The sequence below is a fragment of the Taudactylus pleione genome, unplaced genomic scaffold (genome assembly GCF_031769625.1).
Source record: "Taudactylus pleione unplaced genomic scaffold, aTauple2 ptg001287l, whole genome shotgun sequence".
Classification (NCBI taxonomy): Eukaryota; Metazoa; Chordata; class Amphibia; order Anura; family Myobatrachidae; genus Taudactylus; species Taudactylus pleione.
The window spans coordinates 538816-555445 of record NW_028285687.1 but is presented as its reverse complement, the minus strand read 5'-3'; the positions used below and the strand labels follow the sequence as shown (position 1 = coordinate 555445).

The 16630-nt window shown below is 53.2% G+C and overlaps 1 protein-coding gene across 2 annotated transcripts in view; it reads right to left on the bottom strand.

Moving 5' to 3' along the window:
- SRCAP (Snf2 related CREBBP activator protein) overlaps positions 1 to 16630 on the bottom strand; it is a 261121-nt gene that overhangs the window by 54571 nt on the left and 189920 nt on the right. For both annotated transcript variants that reach the window (XM_088462894.1, XM_088462895.1), the window contains exons 13-22: positions 11211 to 11347; positions 10957 to 11126; positions 9944 to 10136; positions 9721 to 9857; positions 9310 to 9496; positions 9056 to 9225; positions 8785 to 8975; positions 8544 to 8696; positions 8296 to 8460; positions 7989 to 8216 (exon numbers count right to left, since the gene is read on the bottom strand). In XM_088462894.1, the coding sequence (XP_088319020.1) occupies positions 7989 to 8216; positions 8296 to 8460; positions 8544 to 8696; positions 8785 to 8975; positions 9056 to 9225; positions 9310 to 9496; positions 9721 to 9857; positions 9944 to 10136; positions 10957 to 11126; positions 11211 to 11347 (1731 nt within the window). The remainder of the gene's footprint in view (positions 1 to 7988; positions 8217 to 8295; positions 8461 to 8543; positions 8697 to 8784; positions 8976 to 9055; positions 9226 to 9309; positions 9497 to 9720; positions 9858 to 9943; positions 10137 to 10956; positions 11127 to 11210; positions 11348 to 16630) is intronic.

Here is a 16630-nt window from a genome sequence, read left to right as displayed (position 1 = left end):
TGTTTTCTACTTCAGGGTCCACAGGGTTGACCTTGGGGATGTCCCAAAGCAGTTCAACTAAGGGCGGGGACGCTCCTGTGCAGAAAGGAGAACCCGGCGCCCAAAGGATGCATCCTGAGAGGCGAAGGTGTCAAACGCATAGAACCTCAAAAACGTCTGGATGGAAGACCAGGTGGCCGCCTTACATAGCTGAACCACAGAGGCGCTATGTCTAGCAGCCCAAGAGGGACCCACAGAACGAGTGGAATGAGCCTTAACAGAGGCTGGCACAGGTAAACCCTACTGTGCATAAGCCTCACAAATAATGGAACAAAGCCAACGGGCTAACGTTTGTTTGTTGGCAGGCCAACCCCTCTAGTGAAAGCCAAAGAGGACAAACAATGAATCAGACTTCCTAACAGAAGCAGTCCGGTCCACATAGATTCTAAGCGCACGGACTACATCTAAGGAAGCCTCACCAGCTGAAAGATCAGGAGACTGAAAAGCTGGCACAACAAGTTCCTGATTGATGTGGAACTTCTAAACCACTTTAGGTAAAAACTCAGGACGAGTGCGGAGAACCGCTGTCCTGGCGAAAAATCAGAAAAGGGGGGCGACAGGAAAGCGCCCCCAACTCAGACACCCTCCTGGCAGAAGCAATCGCCGGGAGAAAAACGGTCTTAAACGTCAACCACTTGAGCTCCACCGACTCAAGAGGCTCAAAAGGAGGACCCTGCAGGACCCGAAGAACCACCGCCAAGCCCCAAGGAGCCACAGGAGGCACGTAGGGAGGCTGGATTCGGAGAAAACCTTTGAAAAAGGTGTGAACATCTGGCAGTGTAGCAATCCGTCGTTGGAACCACACGGACAATGCGGACACATGAACCTTCAGAGAGGCAAGGCGTAAACCTAGGTCCAAACCTGATTGAAGAAATTCCAAGATCCTAGAAACTCGGAACACCTGAGGATCAGAGTTTCTGGACTCACACCACTGAAAGTAAGTGCACCACACCCTGTGGTAAATCCGTGCGGAAGCAGACATTGCGTGCCCTGAGCATGGTACTCATGAACCCGAGAAGCCCCGAGACCTTAAGGCGGCTGTCTCAAGAGCCACGCCGTCAAAGACAGCCGACCCAGATCTGGGTAAAGGCAGGGCCCTTGAGACAATAGGTCCTGACGCTGAGGAAGGTACGGAGCGTCGATGGAGAGGCTCCTCAGATCGAAGTACCAAGGACGTCTGGGCCACGCCGGAACCACCAGCACGAGCGTGCCGCCGTCCTGCTTGAATTTCCGCAGGACCCGAGGTAGCAGGGATATCGGGGGAAACAGATACGCCAGGTAAAACGTCCATTTCACCGACAGCGCGTCCACCAGACATGCGCCTGCGTCTCTTGTCCTTGACCCGTAAACGGGCAACTTGTGATTGTGACGGGAGGCCATCAAGTCCAGCTCCGGCAGCCCCCATCTGTCCATGAGTAGCTGAAACACCTCTTGGTGAAGCGACCATTCCCCGGGATGCACGTCGTGACGGCTGAGGGAGTACGCCTCCCAATTGAGGACTCCGGGGATGAAGACCGCCAAGATCGCTGGAATGTGGCACTCCACCCAAACAAGGATGCGAGACACCTCCGACATCGCTGCCTGACTGCGAGTTCCGCCTTGGTGATTGATATACGCCACCGTGGTGGCGTTGTCGGACTGCACCTGTACCGCCCTTCCGTGAAGAGCGGGGCCGGACGACTGCAGGGCCTTGTATACTGCCCGCAGTTCCAGGATGTTGATGGGGAGAAGTGCTTCTTCCGCTGACCAACGACCCTGAAGCGACAAAGAGCCGGTCACTGCCCCCCAACCCCGGAGACTGGCATCCGTCGTGAGCAGGACCCAGTCCGGGATCCAAAATGGGCGCCCCTCGACCAGATGAGCTGTCTGAAGCCACCAAGCCAAAGATAGCCGAACGTCCGGAGACAACACCAGCACCTGAGAGCGGATCCGGTGAGGTAACCCGTTCCATTCTGATAGAATCAGCCCCTGCAGGGGCCGGGAATGGAACTGGGCAAATTCCACCATGTCGAATGTCGACACCATGGACCCCAGAACTCTCATAGCCGAATGGACCGACAGGCGGCAACGGCTCAGGCAACTGCGTATCCGCAGCTGTAGTGAGGCGACCTTCTCCGGAGTCAGGAAGATCCTTTGCTGACGCGAATCCAGCAGGGCTCCCAAATGAACCATCCGCTGTGATGGAATCAGAGAGGACTTTTTCCAATTTATCAACCACCCGTGCGCTTGCAGGCAAGCGATCGTCAGGTGGAGATGTTGAAGCAGTACCTCCGGGGAGCTCGCCAGCAACAGGAGGTCGTCCAGGTACGGCAGCAGCCGTACATTCTGGTTCCGAAGATGTGCGGCCATGACCGCCATAATCTTCGTGAACACCCTCGGTGCCGTGGAGAGACCAAAGGGTAGCGCCTGGAACTGATAGTGGTGTTGAAGGATAGCGAACCTCAGATACCGCTGGTGTGAAGATGCTATCGGAACATGGAGGTAGGCGTCCTGGATGTCCAGGGACACCATGTAATCCCCCGGTTCCATCGCCAGAATGATGGAACGTAACGTTTCCATCCTGAACTTGGGAACTCTGAGGAATTTGTTCAGAGACTTCAAGTTGAGGATAGGGCGATGAGAACCATTGGGTTTCTGCACCAGAAACAGAGACGAATAATACCCCGTCCCTCGTTGTGATAGAAGAACGGGAACAATGACCCCTGCTTTCAGCAAGGACTCTATAGCCTCCTGAACCTGTAACGCCTTGGTCTTGTTCTGAGAAGGACTTGTGCAGAAAAACTGGTGGGGTGGTCTGTGCCGAAAAGACAGGGCGTACCCCTGGGAGACCACTTCTCGAACCCAGGCATCCGTGGTGGTATTGTGCCAGCACTGGGCAAATAGAAGAAGTCGGCCACCCACTCTGAGGTCCCCCAGAGGGAGGCCCGTCCCATCAGGCCGCAGGTTTATCTTCCTGCTTGGAAGAAGGGCGCCGAGCACTCCAGGCTTGCTTCTTGGGTTTAGAGGCCGTCTTACTCGCAGACTGTCTCGGGAAGGACTGACCTTTCGCCTTACCCTGAACCCGAAAGGAACGAAAAGCCGAACTCCGAACCTTAGCAGGCAGTGCCGCCGAAGGGAGGAAGGCCGACTTGGATTTAGCCAGGGTGTCCACTATTTTGTCCAAGTCCGGACCAAATAGTAATTCCCCATTGAAAGGTAAGGCCTCCAGACCTTTCTTTGAATCAGAGTCCGCTCTCCAGGACCGCAACCATAAGGATCGGCGGGCAGACACCGCTGCAGCCGATACCCGCGAGGTCAGCAGACTAGCATCTAAAGAAGCTTCTCCAATGTAAGAAGCGGCGTCCCTCATTTGTCCCAACAACGCCCGCTGGACATCCGGAGCGTCGTCCGGGAAGGTATCTTCCAATGCATTGGCCCACCCCTCAATGGCCTTGGCCACCCAGGAAATGGCCATGGACGGTCGGGCCACCGCCCCGGAGAGGGAGTAAATAGACTTTAAGCAAGTCTCAACTTTCCTGTCCGTGGGATCCTTCAGCGAGGATATCGACGGTAATGGTAAGGTGGCGCCCCGAGTTAAACGGGTGACATGGGAATCCACCGCCGGTGGAGTTTCCCATTTTTTACAATGTGCCTCAGGGAAGGGGTAATTAGAAGCCAACCGCTTCTGAGGAAGGAATCTCTTACTGGGCGCCTGCCAAGCTACCGCCATATGATCCGTCAACTGATCCGACAGGGGAAACACCGCAGAAGCCACCTTAGTTTTTTTGAAACTAGGAAACTTCGACCTAGGAACCGGTGCCTCATCCTCTATAAGAAGAATAGCTCGCACCGCCCTAACTAGTGCTCGCACATTAATGGACGACTTGGTATCCATTTCCTGGACCGAGGCGTCCGAGTCAGTGTCATCAGGGACCTCCCCATCATCTGAGGAACCCTCTGAGTCCGATACCTGAGCAGCCCGTGTCATGAGTGGGCGTTTAGAAATCCTAGAAGGCATGTCAGTCTGCAACATTGACTGAAAAGCCGAGGAAGCGGCCGCCAAATTTTGCACGGAGTTGGAGAGCACATCCACCCATGGTGGAGGCGTCGCCATAGGGGCCTGAAAAGGTACCACAGGCTGCTGCGGCACAGGGGAAGCCTGTATATACATAGGCAACCCCGCATAGGGACCAACTGATTGAGACCCAGGAGGACTCCGCAATAACTGCGGGACACCCGGGGAATGGGGGATGGTCGGCTGGGGCCCCGCCCTAGTAGGGAGAGCAGTCGGGACCGACAGACGGTCCGCAATAGACACCAGCACTTGAGAAAACATCGCCCACGGTGGTTCCTGCACCAGAGAAGGTCTGGATGGGCCAGGAGCCACCTGGCATCGACTACACAGGCCATCCTGTGACAAATCCTCCCTATCTACTCCTGCAGAACAGCGTCCGCAGGAGGCCAACACCGGAGCCACTGAGCGCTCAACCTCCTCGTCTGACATGACAGAATATATTATATATCTGGCACCAGGGTAGAAGTGAAACGCACTCACCGGTGTGCTGAACAACAGCCCACAATATGGCACTGAGTAGCACACTACTGTATGTGACGGACCTCACAAATACGTGATCTATATAAGTGAGGTCAGTAGAAACGCCCCTCCCCCACACACCTGCAGGGCTTGTAGGAGAAGTAAAGGGATAGGTATAAGCTGACAGTAAGTAGAAAATAAGCACAGACAGGCAGCACTAGCAAAAAGTCACATACCATGCAGGAAGATATACTCACTGCACCTTTACACTACAATCAACCTGCCCAGATTCAGTGTCTGGGAGGGCTATAGTGCTGTGTACGCTGTCCTTAATCAGGGGAGAGGTACACAGGGGGACCGGTCCGCGTGCTCCCTGAGATCTGCGCTGCCACTGTGGGAAAATGGCCGCTGGAGACCTCAGAGGAGGAGTGGCCGAGGAATCTGCAGCTCAGCGACGCCAGACTGCGTGCTGAAAGGCGCGCTGAGCTGAGGGGAGGAGCCGCTGACAGGGAAGGCTTCCTCCCCTGGCTGGCCATAACCCCAGGGATGCTGGCTTCCCGCTTGCCGGTTATCCCTGGTGGTCTAGTGGTCCCACGGGTTATGGGGGGGGGGCCCGCCGCCACTGCCAGCAGCCTCCGGTCTGTCCCCAGGACCGGAGGCTAAAGGACTGCATTTAAGGCATTCCGCGCGCCGCCGCTAGCCAGCGACGCGCGGCTTACCTGCATCCCCGGCGACTCCGGCAGCAGTCCTGGGAGGTAGACAGAGTCCGGCTAGTACGGACTCTGTCCTCCCGCCGCGATCCCCAGATCAGTACTGGCGTCGCGGCGCCAGTCGGGGATCAGAGCGGCAGTGTGGGCGTCTGTACAGACAGCCCTTCGCTGCCGTCTGTAGTAAAAATAGATTAAAACTAAATAAAATTTAACTTAAAATAAAAAGCTTCTGGGGGCTGCTCCTGCAGCCCCCCTGCGCGGTGACCGACTCTGGCCGGGCACCAGCTTACACTGAGGTGCCTGTGGCTCGGGGGCGGGGTATAGAGGAGGACCCAAGTGCATCCTGGGAGCTAAAAGCTTAACTGTGTGGTGCCCATGGATCCTGTTCCAGCTATAACCCCAAGGTCAACCCTGTGGACCCCCTATGGACCCTGAAGTAGAAAGTAGCGCTTTTAATTAAGCGGGTGACATGAGAATCCACCGCAGGTGGAGTTTCCCATTTCCTGCAATGAGCCTCAGGAAAAGGATAGTTGGATGCCAACCGTTTCTGTGGTTGGAATCTCTTGCTGGGCAACTGCCAGGCCCCCGCCATATGATCCGTCAACTGGTCAGACAGGGGAAAAACAGTCAAAGCTACCTTGGCCTTTTTAAAGTTAGGATACTTCGACCTGGGAGCCGGCACATCCTCCTCTATATGAAGGATGGGACGCACCACCATAACCAATGCTGGTACATTAATCGAGTCTCCAACTCCTGGGCCCCGGCATCCGAGTCAGAGTCCTCATGAACCTCTCCGTCATCCAAAGACACGTCCGTGTCCGTGAACTGCGCCGCCAGTGAAGCCGGAACGGGTCGCTTGGACGCTTTTGGGGGCAAATCACTGGGTAACCGACTGAAAAGCCGATGACGAGGCTGCCAGGCTCTGAACAGAGCTGGAGAGGACATCCACCCAGGGAGGGGGTACCGCCTGAGGATACCCCTGAAAGGGTACCATTGACTGCTGCGTCACAGTGGGAGACTGCACGTACACAGGCAATCCCGTATAAGGACCCACAGTCCGAGACCCAGGGGGAGACTGCACCAAATGCTTAACACCCGGGGAACGGGGGATGGTAGGCTGGGGCAACGCCCTAGAAGGGACCGCAAGCCAGTCCGCGATCGACGCCAGCACTTGTGAAAACATCGCCCAAGGAGGATCCTGCGCCACCGGGGGTTTAGAGGGGCCAGGTACCCGCTGGCACCGCCCGCACAGGCCGTCCTGAGACAAAACCACCCCATCAACCCCTGCCGAACAGCGCCGGCAGGAAAACAACACAGGAGCCACAGAGCGCTCATTCTCCTCATCAGACATGACACAATAACTTTGCAATAAAAATGTATCACCGAAAAGAGGTGAGGCGTATAACACCTGCGCACTCCCGAGTATGCAACACAAACAGCCCACAATATGGTACTGTGTAGCACACCACTGTATGTGACGGACCTCACAAATACGTAGATCTATATAAGAGAGGTACACAGAAAAAATACCCCTCCCCACGCACCTGCCGGGCCTGTATGAGAAGGCAAGGGATAGGTATAAGATGACTGTCTGCAGAAAATTAGCACAGACAGCAGCACTAGCAAAAAGTCACATACCATGCAGGAAGTTATACTCACTGCACCTTTCACTACAACCACCCTCCCAGATTCAGTGTCTGGGAGGGCTATAGCGCTGCGAACACTGTCCTTTTGCAGGGGAGAGGTACGCAGGGGGACTGGTCCACGCATCGCCTGGGAGATCTGCGCTGCCACTGAGAAGATGGCCGCCGGAGACCTCTGAGGAGGAGTGGCCGCAAGAGCAACGACCCAGCGACGCCAGCACGCATGAGAGAAGGCGCGCTGGGCTGAGGGAAGGAGCCGCTAAACCAGGGAAGGCTGCCTCCCCTGGCCAGCAATTAACCCCAGGGACGCTGGTTCCCCTCCAGCAATTACACCCTGGTGGTTCAGCGGTCAGACGGGGTATTCCATTGCAGGGGGAGCCCGCCGCCGCTACTAGCGCTGCTGGTCTGTCCCCAGAGACCGGCGACTGAAGGCTACATTTGTTATCCCCGCACGAAGCGCTGCACGCGGCTTACCTGGCCCCGTGCGTCCGGCAGCAAGCAGTGGGAGGTCCCGGAGCCACGCTAGTACTGACTCCGGGGTCCCGCTGCGATCCCCAGATCAGTACTGGCGTCGCAGCGCCAGTGGGGCTGTTGGAGCGGCAGCGTGGACGTCCAGATGGACAGTCTGATGCTGCCGCTCTGAAGAAGCAAAAAAGAAATAAAATCTTTTTAAAAAAAAAAATAAAAATAAAGCTTAGGGGCTGCTTATGCAGCCACACTGCCCAGGGTGACCCGACTCCAACCGGGCACCAACTAAAAGTGAGGTGCCTGGGCTCGGGGTATAGAGGAGGATGGACCCAAGTGCATCCTGGGAGCAGCAAAGCTTTAACTGCATGGTGCCCGTGGATCCAGATCCAGCTATACCCCCAAGATCAACCCTGTGGACCCCCTATGGACCCTGAAATAGAAAGGTGGTTAGTGACAACATGATCTCCATAGCAAATGTCCCTGACAGTAAGGGGCGACGGGAGATTCAATAGTAACCAAGGCTAATTCTAATATCCTACCCACAAAAGGAAAACCAAAGAGAAACTAAAGTGAAGGTATGGTGCAACGCTACTGAGTGCATAGAGGAAGACTCACCCTGGCCAGGCGATGCCGCAGAGGCAGCTGGCATGTTAGCGCTATTCAGCAATGTGTGCTGCAGGGCCTGGACGGATAACGCCTGGACACTGTTCTGCAGCAGCTGCGAGGGCACGGAGGCTGTAGGAGCTGCCGCCTGCTGCGCTAAGGCCTGGATTAGAGCAAGCTGTGCCGGCTGGCTCAGGAGATGATGCTGGCCCCCAGAAGAGACCAGGTGAAGCACGTTACCTGTCACATGGAGATAAAACGTTAGCTATGCCAGGTACACACTACTGGAAGCAGATGACAGATGGAACCAGAGACTCACCTTGCATTGGCCGAGGCTGTCCCATGCCCAGCGGCCGCACCTGAGTGCCACTTAAAGTAAGTTTGGCACCCTGCAGCTGCAAAGTGAGAGGCTTAGCGACTGATGGACCCTGCAGAGAACGCCCACTGAGAGATGCCAGCTGTGACAAGCTGATGACTTCTCCGGCTATGGAGTAAAAGACTTCATGGGTCATTTGGCTGCATGTCAGCTCAGTCATGTTCCACACAAGAGGCAGATGTATTACTCACAGGGCAATCGGGCGTGCATGTCAGGAGTCAGAATAAACCTCTGAGCCCCAGTGTAAGCAGGCTGGGAGTTCTGCACTGGTACTGGCTTTCCTACGCCACTCGCAACTGGTGTAACGGGAACAGGGTCTGTGGTAGGCTGGACCAAAGGTGGTGCTAGAACCGGGAGACAAGATATATGAGGACACAGGAGAAATACATAGAGGACAGAGAGAGAATCCTAGACATACGTCGCTGGCCTCACCCTGTGGGATCGGAGCAATCTGTGCTGGTCCGGTGGCTCCTGTGACAGGTTCAGAAGAGGCAGGTGAGGTGAAGGATGGAGGGGTGGCAGGCAAGGATGTGGAGGGCATTTCCGGGGGTCTCTGCACCGGCCGAGGACTGTTGACTACAACTACAGAACGAGGATCAGGTTTGACCACTGGCTGCAGCATCCTAATGAAGATAAAGACCTGCTAAGTAACCTCAAGTGGTGAGAAATAAATATTCAATACAAGATCATCCGCCAAACAGACCTGTTCACCTTCATCTTGAGAGGACGAGGTCTAGGCGGGGGCTCAGGAGAGCCTGCAATCTCTTGTATAAGTGAGCGGGAAGGCTTGTGCTGGGGCAGGAACATGTCACTCTCATACCGACTTACACGCCCCTCCATGTTAACGAGATCAAACCAGGACACATCCACATGCTGTATGCAGTGAGATATACATCAGTCAGACACTACTCCCTTAATTTCCCCAGCTCCCCAAATAAAGCCCATCCCTGTACCTGCCTGAAGTGGGTGCCGCTGGAGAGCATAAAGGACCAAGGAGGGTACAGTGTAGCAGATAGTGCTGGTTATGAAGGGCGAGTGGATGGGACGTGGGTCAAACAGGTTGGGATGATTGCACACCTTACGGAGCTGCATCAGGATGTTAATCACACTCATGAAGTGGCCGCTGGCCAGGGTTTCCCGGGTACTGTGAAAGATACAGGAGAAAGTCAGCACAATGTAACAGCACTTCCCAGTAAGAGCAATGGCAGAAGACTGAGGAAGCTACACGAGCACACAAGACGGACACAGAAGGCCTGTGGGAATAAGAAAGGGGAAAGCAGATGAGTGGCTGGGAAAAGCCTGTCCCAACTCCTACAGGACATGAAGCCACCACAAGGGGGAGCTGTCAGAGACACTTCTCATACTCACGCTGCTTGTGCCATGAAGTCATCGTATAGGAAACGCTGGCGCTTGGACAGTCGGCAATAGATGACATGCTCATATTTCTTGGGCATTTGCTTTTCCACATCCAGCTTAATCCTGCGCAAGAGAAAGGGGCGCAAGACCTGGAGAATGACAATGAGGTGTCACCAGCTTTTACTCCCCTCATTAATGCATATCCAGGTATAAACCTTTTCTACAGCTCTCTAACCTTATGCAATCTGCGCACCAGGCCCTCGTTGTACTCCTGACTCCCTTCAATCATGCCCGTCAAGGGATTTGAAAACCACTCCTTAAACTCCCGGTGAGACTGGAAGACGTGAGGCATGAGGAAATGCATGAGAGACCACAGTTCCATCAGGGAGTTCTGCAAGGGCGTTCCAGTGAGCAGCAGTCGTCTCTGACTGGGGAGAACAGCACACTTAGAAAATGCATCTCCTCTATGGCCAGAACCATCACACATCTCCTCTATGGCCAGAACCATCAGACATCTCCTCTATGGCCAGAACCATCAGACATCTCCTCTATGGCCAGAACCATCAGACATCTCCTCTATGGCCAGAACCATCACACATCTCCTCTATGGCCAAAACCATCACACATCTCCTCTATGGCCAGAACCATCACACATCTCCTCTATGGCCAAAACCATCGCACATCTCCTCTATGGCCAGAACCATCACACATCTCCTCTATGGCCAGAACCATCACACATCTCCTCTATGGCCAGAACCATCACACATCTCCTCTATGGCCAAAACCATCACACATCTCCTCTATGGCCAGAACCATCAGACATCTCCTCTATGGCCAGAACCATCAGACATCTCCTCTATGGCCAGAACCATCAGACATCTCCTCTATGGCCAGGACCATCAGACATCTCCTCTATGGCCAGAACCATCAGACATCTCCTCTATGGCCAGAACCATCACACATCTCCTCTATGGCCAGAACCATCACACATCTCCTCTATGGCCAGAATCATCACACATCTCCTCTATGGCTAAAACCATCACACATCTCCTCTATGGCCAGAACCATCACACATCTCCTCTATGGCCAGAACCATCAGACATCTCCTCTATGGCCAGAACCATCACACATCTCCTCTATGGCCAGAACCATCACACATCTCCTCTATGGGCAGAATCATCACACATCTCCTCTATGGCCAGAACCATCACACATCTCCTCTATGGCCAGAACCATCACACATCTCACCTGTTGAAGTTCAGGAGACTTTGCCAGCGCTGGGATTTAAAATTCTTTATGTTTTGGGCTTCATCTAGGATGAGATACCTCCAATTCTTCCTGCGGAAGGCCTGGTGATCCTGTAGCACAAGCTTGTAGGAGGTGATGCAGACATGGAAAGCATTGGCCTTTGTCCAACCCTACAGGAGAACGCCAGTCAGCAAACATGACAGATGATCCATACGGGGGGGGGGGGGAGGTGGTCTCGGTCATCAGCTACTCACCTGTCTTTTAAGCTTGCGTTCTTTCTGAGAGCCATAATAGGTCAGTATTTTAAAACTGGGACACCACCGTTTCAACTCCATCTCCCAGTTTAATATGACACTGGTGGGAACGATAATCAGATGAGGACCCCAATTTCCTACAGGCAGAAATAAGGAACAATGATTATTGGAATTCTCGATACAACAAAGTAACATAAAAACGACTAGCACAGACAAGAAGCTATGTCATCGGTTATCATAATCATTACTACAACATTTCAGGACATGTAACTTGACAAGAGAAATACAATAATTACATAAAACACAGTTTTAAAAATGAGAGATATGGTAAGAACTTACCTTTGCTATCGCTCTTTCTTTCGAAATCCATGGGGTCCACAGGGTTGACCTTGGGGTATAGCTGGATCTGGATCCACGGGCACCACGCAGTTAAAGCTTTAGCTCCCAGGATGCACTGGGTCCATCCTCATCTATACCCCGCCCCCGAGCCACAGGCACCTCATTTGGTAAGTAGCCAAGGCCGGAGGAGGAAAAACAGAGAAGGAAGACTGGAACACTCAAGAACCATACTCACAGAAAGTGAGACGCAAAACCGGTGACCAGCAACACAGCTCATATGAAGCCAGGTGCGTCAGGGCGGATGCCCTGTGGACACTATGGACTTCGAAGAAAGATAACAAAAATAAGTTCTTACCATATTTCTCATTTTCTTCTTCAGGGTCCACAAGATTGACCTTGGGGATGTCCCAAAGCAGTTCAATTAAGGGCGGGGACGCTCCTGTGCTGAATGGAGAATCCGGCGCCCGAAGAAAGCATCCTGAGAAGCGAAGGTGTCAAAAGCATAGAACCTCAGAAAGGTCTGGATGGAAGACCACGTGGCTGCCTTACACAGCGGAACAGCCAAGGCGCCACGGCTAGCTGCCCACAAGGGGCCCACAGACTGAGTGGAATGAGCCTTAACAGAGGCTGGAACAGGCAAGCCCTCCTGTATATAAGCCTCAGAAATAACCAAACAAAGCCATCTAGCCGAAGTTCGTTTGTTGGCAGACCAACCCCTCTTGTAAAAAAGAGGACGAATAAGGAAACCGACTTGGAACTAGTCTGGTCCACATAAAATTTGGAGAGCCTGGACCACATCCAAGGCGGCCTCAACAGCAGAGAGGTCAGGTGACTGAAAGGCCGGCATAACAATTTCCTGATTATTGTGGATTTTGGAAACCAACTTAGAAAGAAAACCAGGACTAGTGTGATGCATCGCCCTGTTCTGGTGAAATATCAGAAAGGGAGGACGACAGAAAAGCGTCCCCAATTCTGACACCCTCCTGGCCATAGCAAACACCAGGAGAAAACAGTCAACCACTTGAGTTCCACCGACTCTAGCGGTTTGAATGGAGGACCTGAAGCACCACCACCAAATCCCAAGAAGCCACTGGGGGAACAAAGGGAGGCTGAATCCTGAGAACACCCTGGAAAAAGGCACGGATATCTGGTAGTGGAGCTATCCTTCGCTGGAACCACACAGATAGTGCAGACACATGAAATTTCAAAGCAGCTAGGCTTAAGCCTAGGTTCAAACCAGACTGAAGGATAGCCAAAATTCTAGAAAGAATAAAAAACTTGAGGATCGTAGTTTCTCGTCTCACACCACTGAAAATAGGAATGCCACACTGTGGTAAATCCTGGCAGATGCAGGCTTGCGCGCCAGCAGCATCGTGCCGATGACCGAGCTAGAGAAACCCGGGACCTTAAGATGGACGTCTCAAGAAGCCACGCCGTCAAAGACAGACGATCCAGATCCGGATAAAGACAGGGACCCTGAGCGTCGATGGAAGGTTCCGAAGATCGGAGTACCAAGGACGTCTAGGCAAAGCTGGAGCCACCAGCAGAAGCGTGCCGCCGTCTTGTTTGAATTTACGAAAGGACCCGAGGAAGTAGGAATATCGGAGGGCATAGATACGCCAACTGGAAGGTCCATTTCACCGTAAGTGCGTCACCAGGCTTGCGTCGGCATCTCGTCCTGGACCCGTACACGGGCAACTTGTGATTGTGACGGGAGGCAATGAGGTCTACCTCCGGCAGTCCCCACTTCTCCACGAGTAGTTGAAACACCTCTGAGTGAAGAGACCGATGCACGGTGTGAGCTAAGGAAGTCCACCTCCTAATTGAGGACTCCTGGAATGAACACTGCTGAGATGGCTGGAAGGTGGCACTCCGCCCAGGACAGGGTGCGTGACACCTCTGTCAGAGCTGCTCGACTGCGAGTGCCCCCTTGATGATTGATGTACACCACCATGGTGGCATTGTCGGACTGAACCTGAACAGCTTTTCCTAGAAGAGCATGACCTGTACACGTCCCGAAGTTCCAGAATGTTGACGGGAGAATTGCTTCATCCGCTGTCCAACAGCCCTGAAGTGAAAGTGGACCTGTCACTGCACCCCAACCCCGGAGGACCGGCATCTGTTGTGAGAAGAACCCAGTCCGGGATCCAAAAGGGGCGACCCTTGGTGAGATGAGATGTTTGAAGCCACCAAGCTACAGACAGGCGCACCTCTGGAGACAACACCAGCATCTGAGTCCTAAGTCCCGTTCCATTTGGATAGAATCAGCCCCTGCAGGGGCCTGGAATGGAACCGGGAATACTCCACCATGTCGTACGCCGACACCATGGACCCTAGAACACGCATTGCTGAGTGAACAGACACCCGGCATCTGTTCAAGCAACTGCATACCCACAGTTGTAGGGAGGACATCTTATCCGGGGTTAGAAAGATCCTCTGCTGATGAATCCAGAAGGGCACCCAAATGTACCATGCTCTCTGAGGGAATTAGGGAGGACTTTTTCCAATTTATCAGCTTGTAGACAAGAAATCGTCAGGTGTAGATGTTGTAGAAGTACCTCCAGAGCTCGCCAGCAACAGGTGGTCGTCGAGATACGGCAGAAGTCATATACCTTTGTCCCGTAGATGGGCAGCCATAATTTTGGTGAATACCCTTGGAGCCGTTGAGAGGCCAAAGGGCAGAGCCTGAAAGTGGTGCTGTCGTTTGGTAAACTGCAGACACCGCTGGTGTGAAGGCGCTATAGGAACATGGAGGTAGGCGTCCTGGATGTCCAGGTAGATGATGTAATCCCTAGTCTCCATAGCCAGAATGATGGAACACAAAGTTTCCATCCTGAATTTGTGCACTCTGAGGAACTTGTTCAGCGACTTTTGGTAGAGGATAGGCCGACGAGACCCATTGGGTTTCTGAACTAGAAACAGAGTAGAGTAGTAACCCGTCCCAAGTTGAGAAAGCGGAACGGGAACAATGACCCCTTCTTTCGGCTCCCTGAATCTGGCCTCGTCCGGAGGAGGACTCGTGCAGAAGAACTGGTGGGGAGGTCTGTGACGAAAGGAGAGGGCGTACCCCTGAGAGACCACTTCTCGTACCCAAGTATCCGTGGTGGTGTTTGCACCAGCACTGGGCGAATTGAAGAAGTCGGCCTCCCACTCTGGGATCCCCCAGAGGGAGGCCCGTCCCATCAGGCGGAAGATTTATCCTCCAGCTTGGAAGTAGGGCGTCTAGCGCTCCAAGCTTGCTTCTTAGGTTTAGCGGCAGCCTTGGTTGCCGACTGCCTCGGGAAGGACTGACCTTTGGACTTTCCTTGAGAACGAAAGGACCGAAATGCAGAGGTCCTAGCCTTAGAAGGCGCAGCTACCGATGATAGAAAAGCTGACTTAGACTTTGCCAGGGTATCTACAATTTTGTCCAGGTCTGGGCCAAACAATATCTCCCAATTGAAGGGCAAGTCCTTCAGCCCTTCTTGGAATCCGCTCTCCAAAAACGTAACCACAAAACTCTGGAAGTCAGAAGACTAGCATCCAAAGCCGCCTCACCAATATAGGAGACGGCATCTCTCATCTGTCCCACTAAAGCTCTCTGAACCTCAGGAGCTTCCTCAGCAAAAGTATCTTCCAACACATTGGGCCAGCTCTCAATGGCTTTAGCCACGGACCGACGGGCTACAGCCACTGAGAATAGATTGATTTCAAACAAGTCTCCACTTTCCTGTCTGTGGGATGCTTTAGGGATGAAATGGACGGCATAAGCAAGGTAGCACTCTTGATTAAGCTAGTACCATGAGAATCCACAGCAGGCGGAGTTTCCCACGTTTTGCAATGACCTGCAGGAAACGGATAACTAGACGCTAAACGTTTCTGCAGCTGGAACCTCTTACTAGGCGACTGCCAAGCCTCCGTCATATGATCAGTCAGCAGGTCAGAGAGGAAAAACAGCCGAAGTCACTTTTGTCTGTTAGAAATTTGGGTATTTGGATATAGGGGCCGGTGCGTCATCCTCTATATCAAGAATGGATGGCACCGCCCTTACCAATGCCGGTACATTAGTAGATGATTTATTTTCCACTTCCCGGACAGGGAAATCTGAGTCAGAGTCCTCAGGCAATTCCCCATCATCCGAGGACACATCAGAGTCTGACAGTTGCATAGACTGGGACGACATAACAGGGCATTTAGACACCGTCTGAGGTTTGTCACTCCATAGCATAGTTTGAGAGGCTGAAGATGAAGCCGCCAAACTCTGGACTGAACTGTACAACACATCCACCCAAGGTGGTTGACCCGCCAGGGTAGAGGGTGTCCCTGAAAGGGAATGATGGATTGTTGAGTCACTGGAGGAGACTGAATATATATAGGTAACCCCGTATTAAGGATTAAAAGTCTGAGGCCCAGGGGAAGACTGCAATAATTGCGGTATACCCGGGGAATGGGGGATGGCTGGTTGGGGTAATCCCATATGGGGGAGAGCAGCCGTGACCGCCAGACGGTCCGGGAAAGATGCCAGCACCTGAGAAAACACCGCCCAAGGAGGGTCCTGTCCCGTAGTTGGGGGGATAGAGGGACCAGGTAACTGATGGCACCTCACACACATCCTGTGATAATTCCTCCTTACTGACCCCTGCGACGCAGCGTCTGCAGGAGAACAGAGTGGGAGCCGCGGAGCGATCAACTTCCTCGGTCACACATGACTGACTATAACTATAAATATATAAACAGCTATATATCAAATTTAAAGGGAAGTCCAGTGGCTGACTCCTGGCGCACCCACAAGCATGCAATACACAGGTCCCCAGATATGGTACCGTGTAGCACGCAACAGTATGTGACCGACCTCACAAATACATGAATTTATAAAAGTGAGATCAGAGAAAAAACCTTCCCACACACACCTGCCAGGGCCGTAGGAGAAGCAAAGGGATAGTCACAGACTGACAGTAAGGAGAAATAAAGCACAGTCAGCACTAGCAAAAGTAACATACAGAGCAGCTGTATCCTGTGACTATTAGAGTAGCACCAAACACGCCTGCATCTGCTTGTATCCTGTGACAGTCAGAGAAGCACCAAACACGGCTGCATCTGCT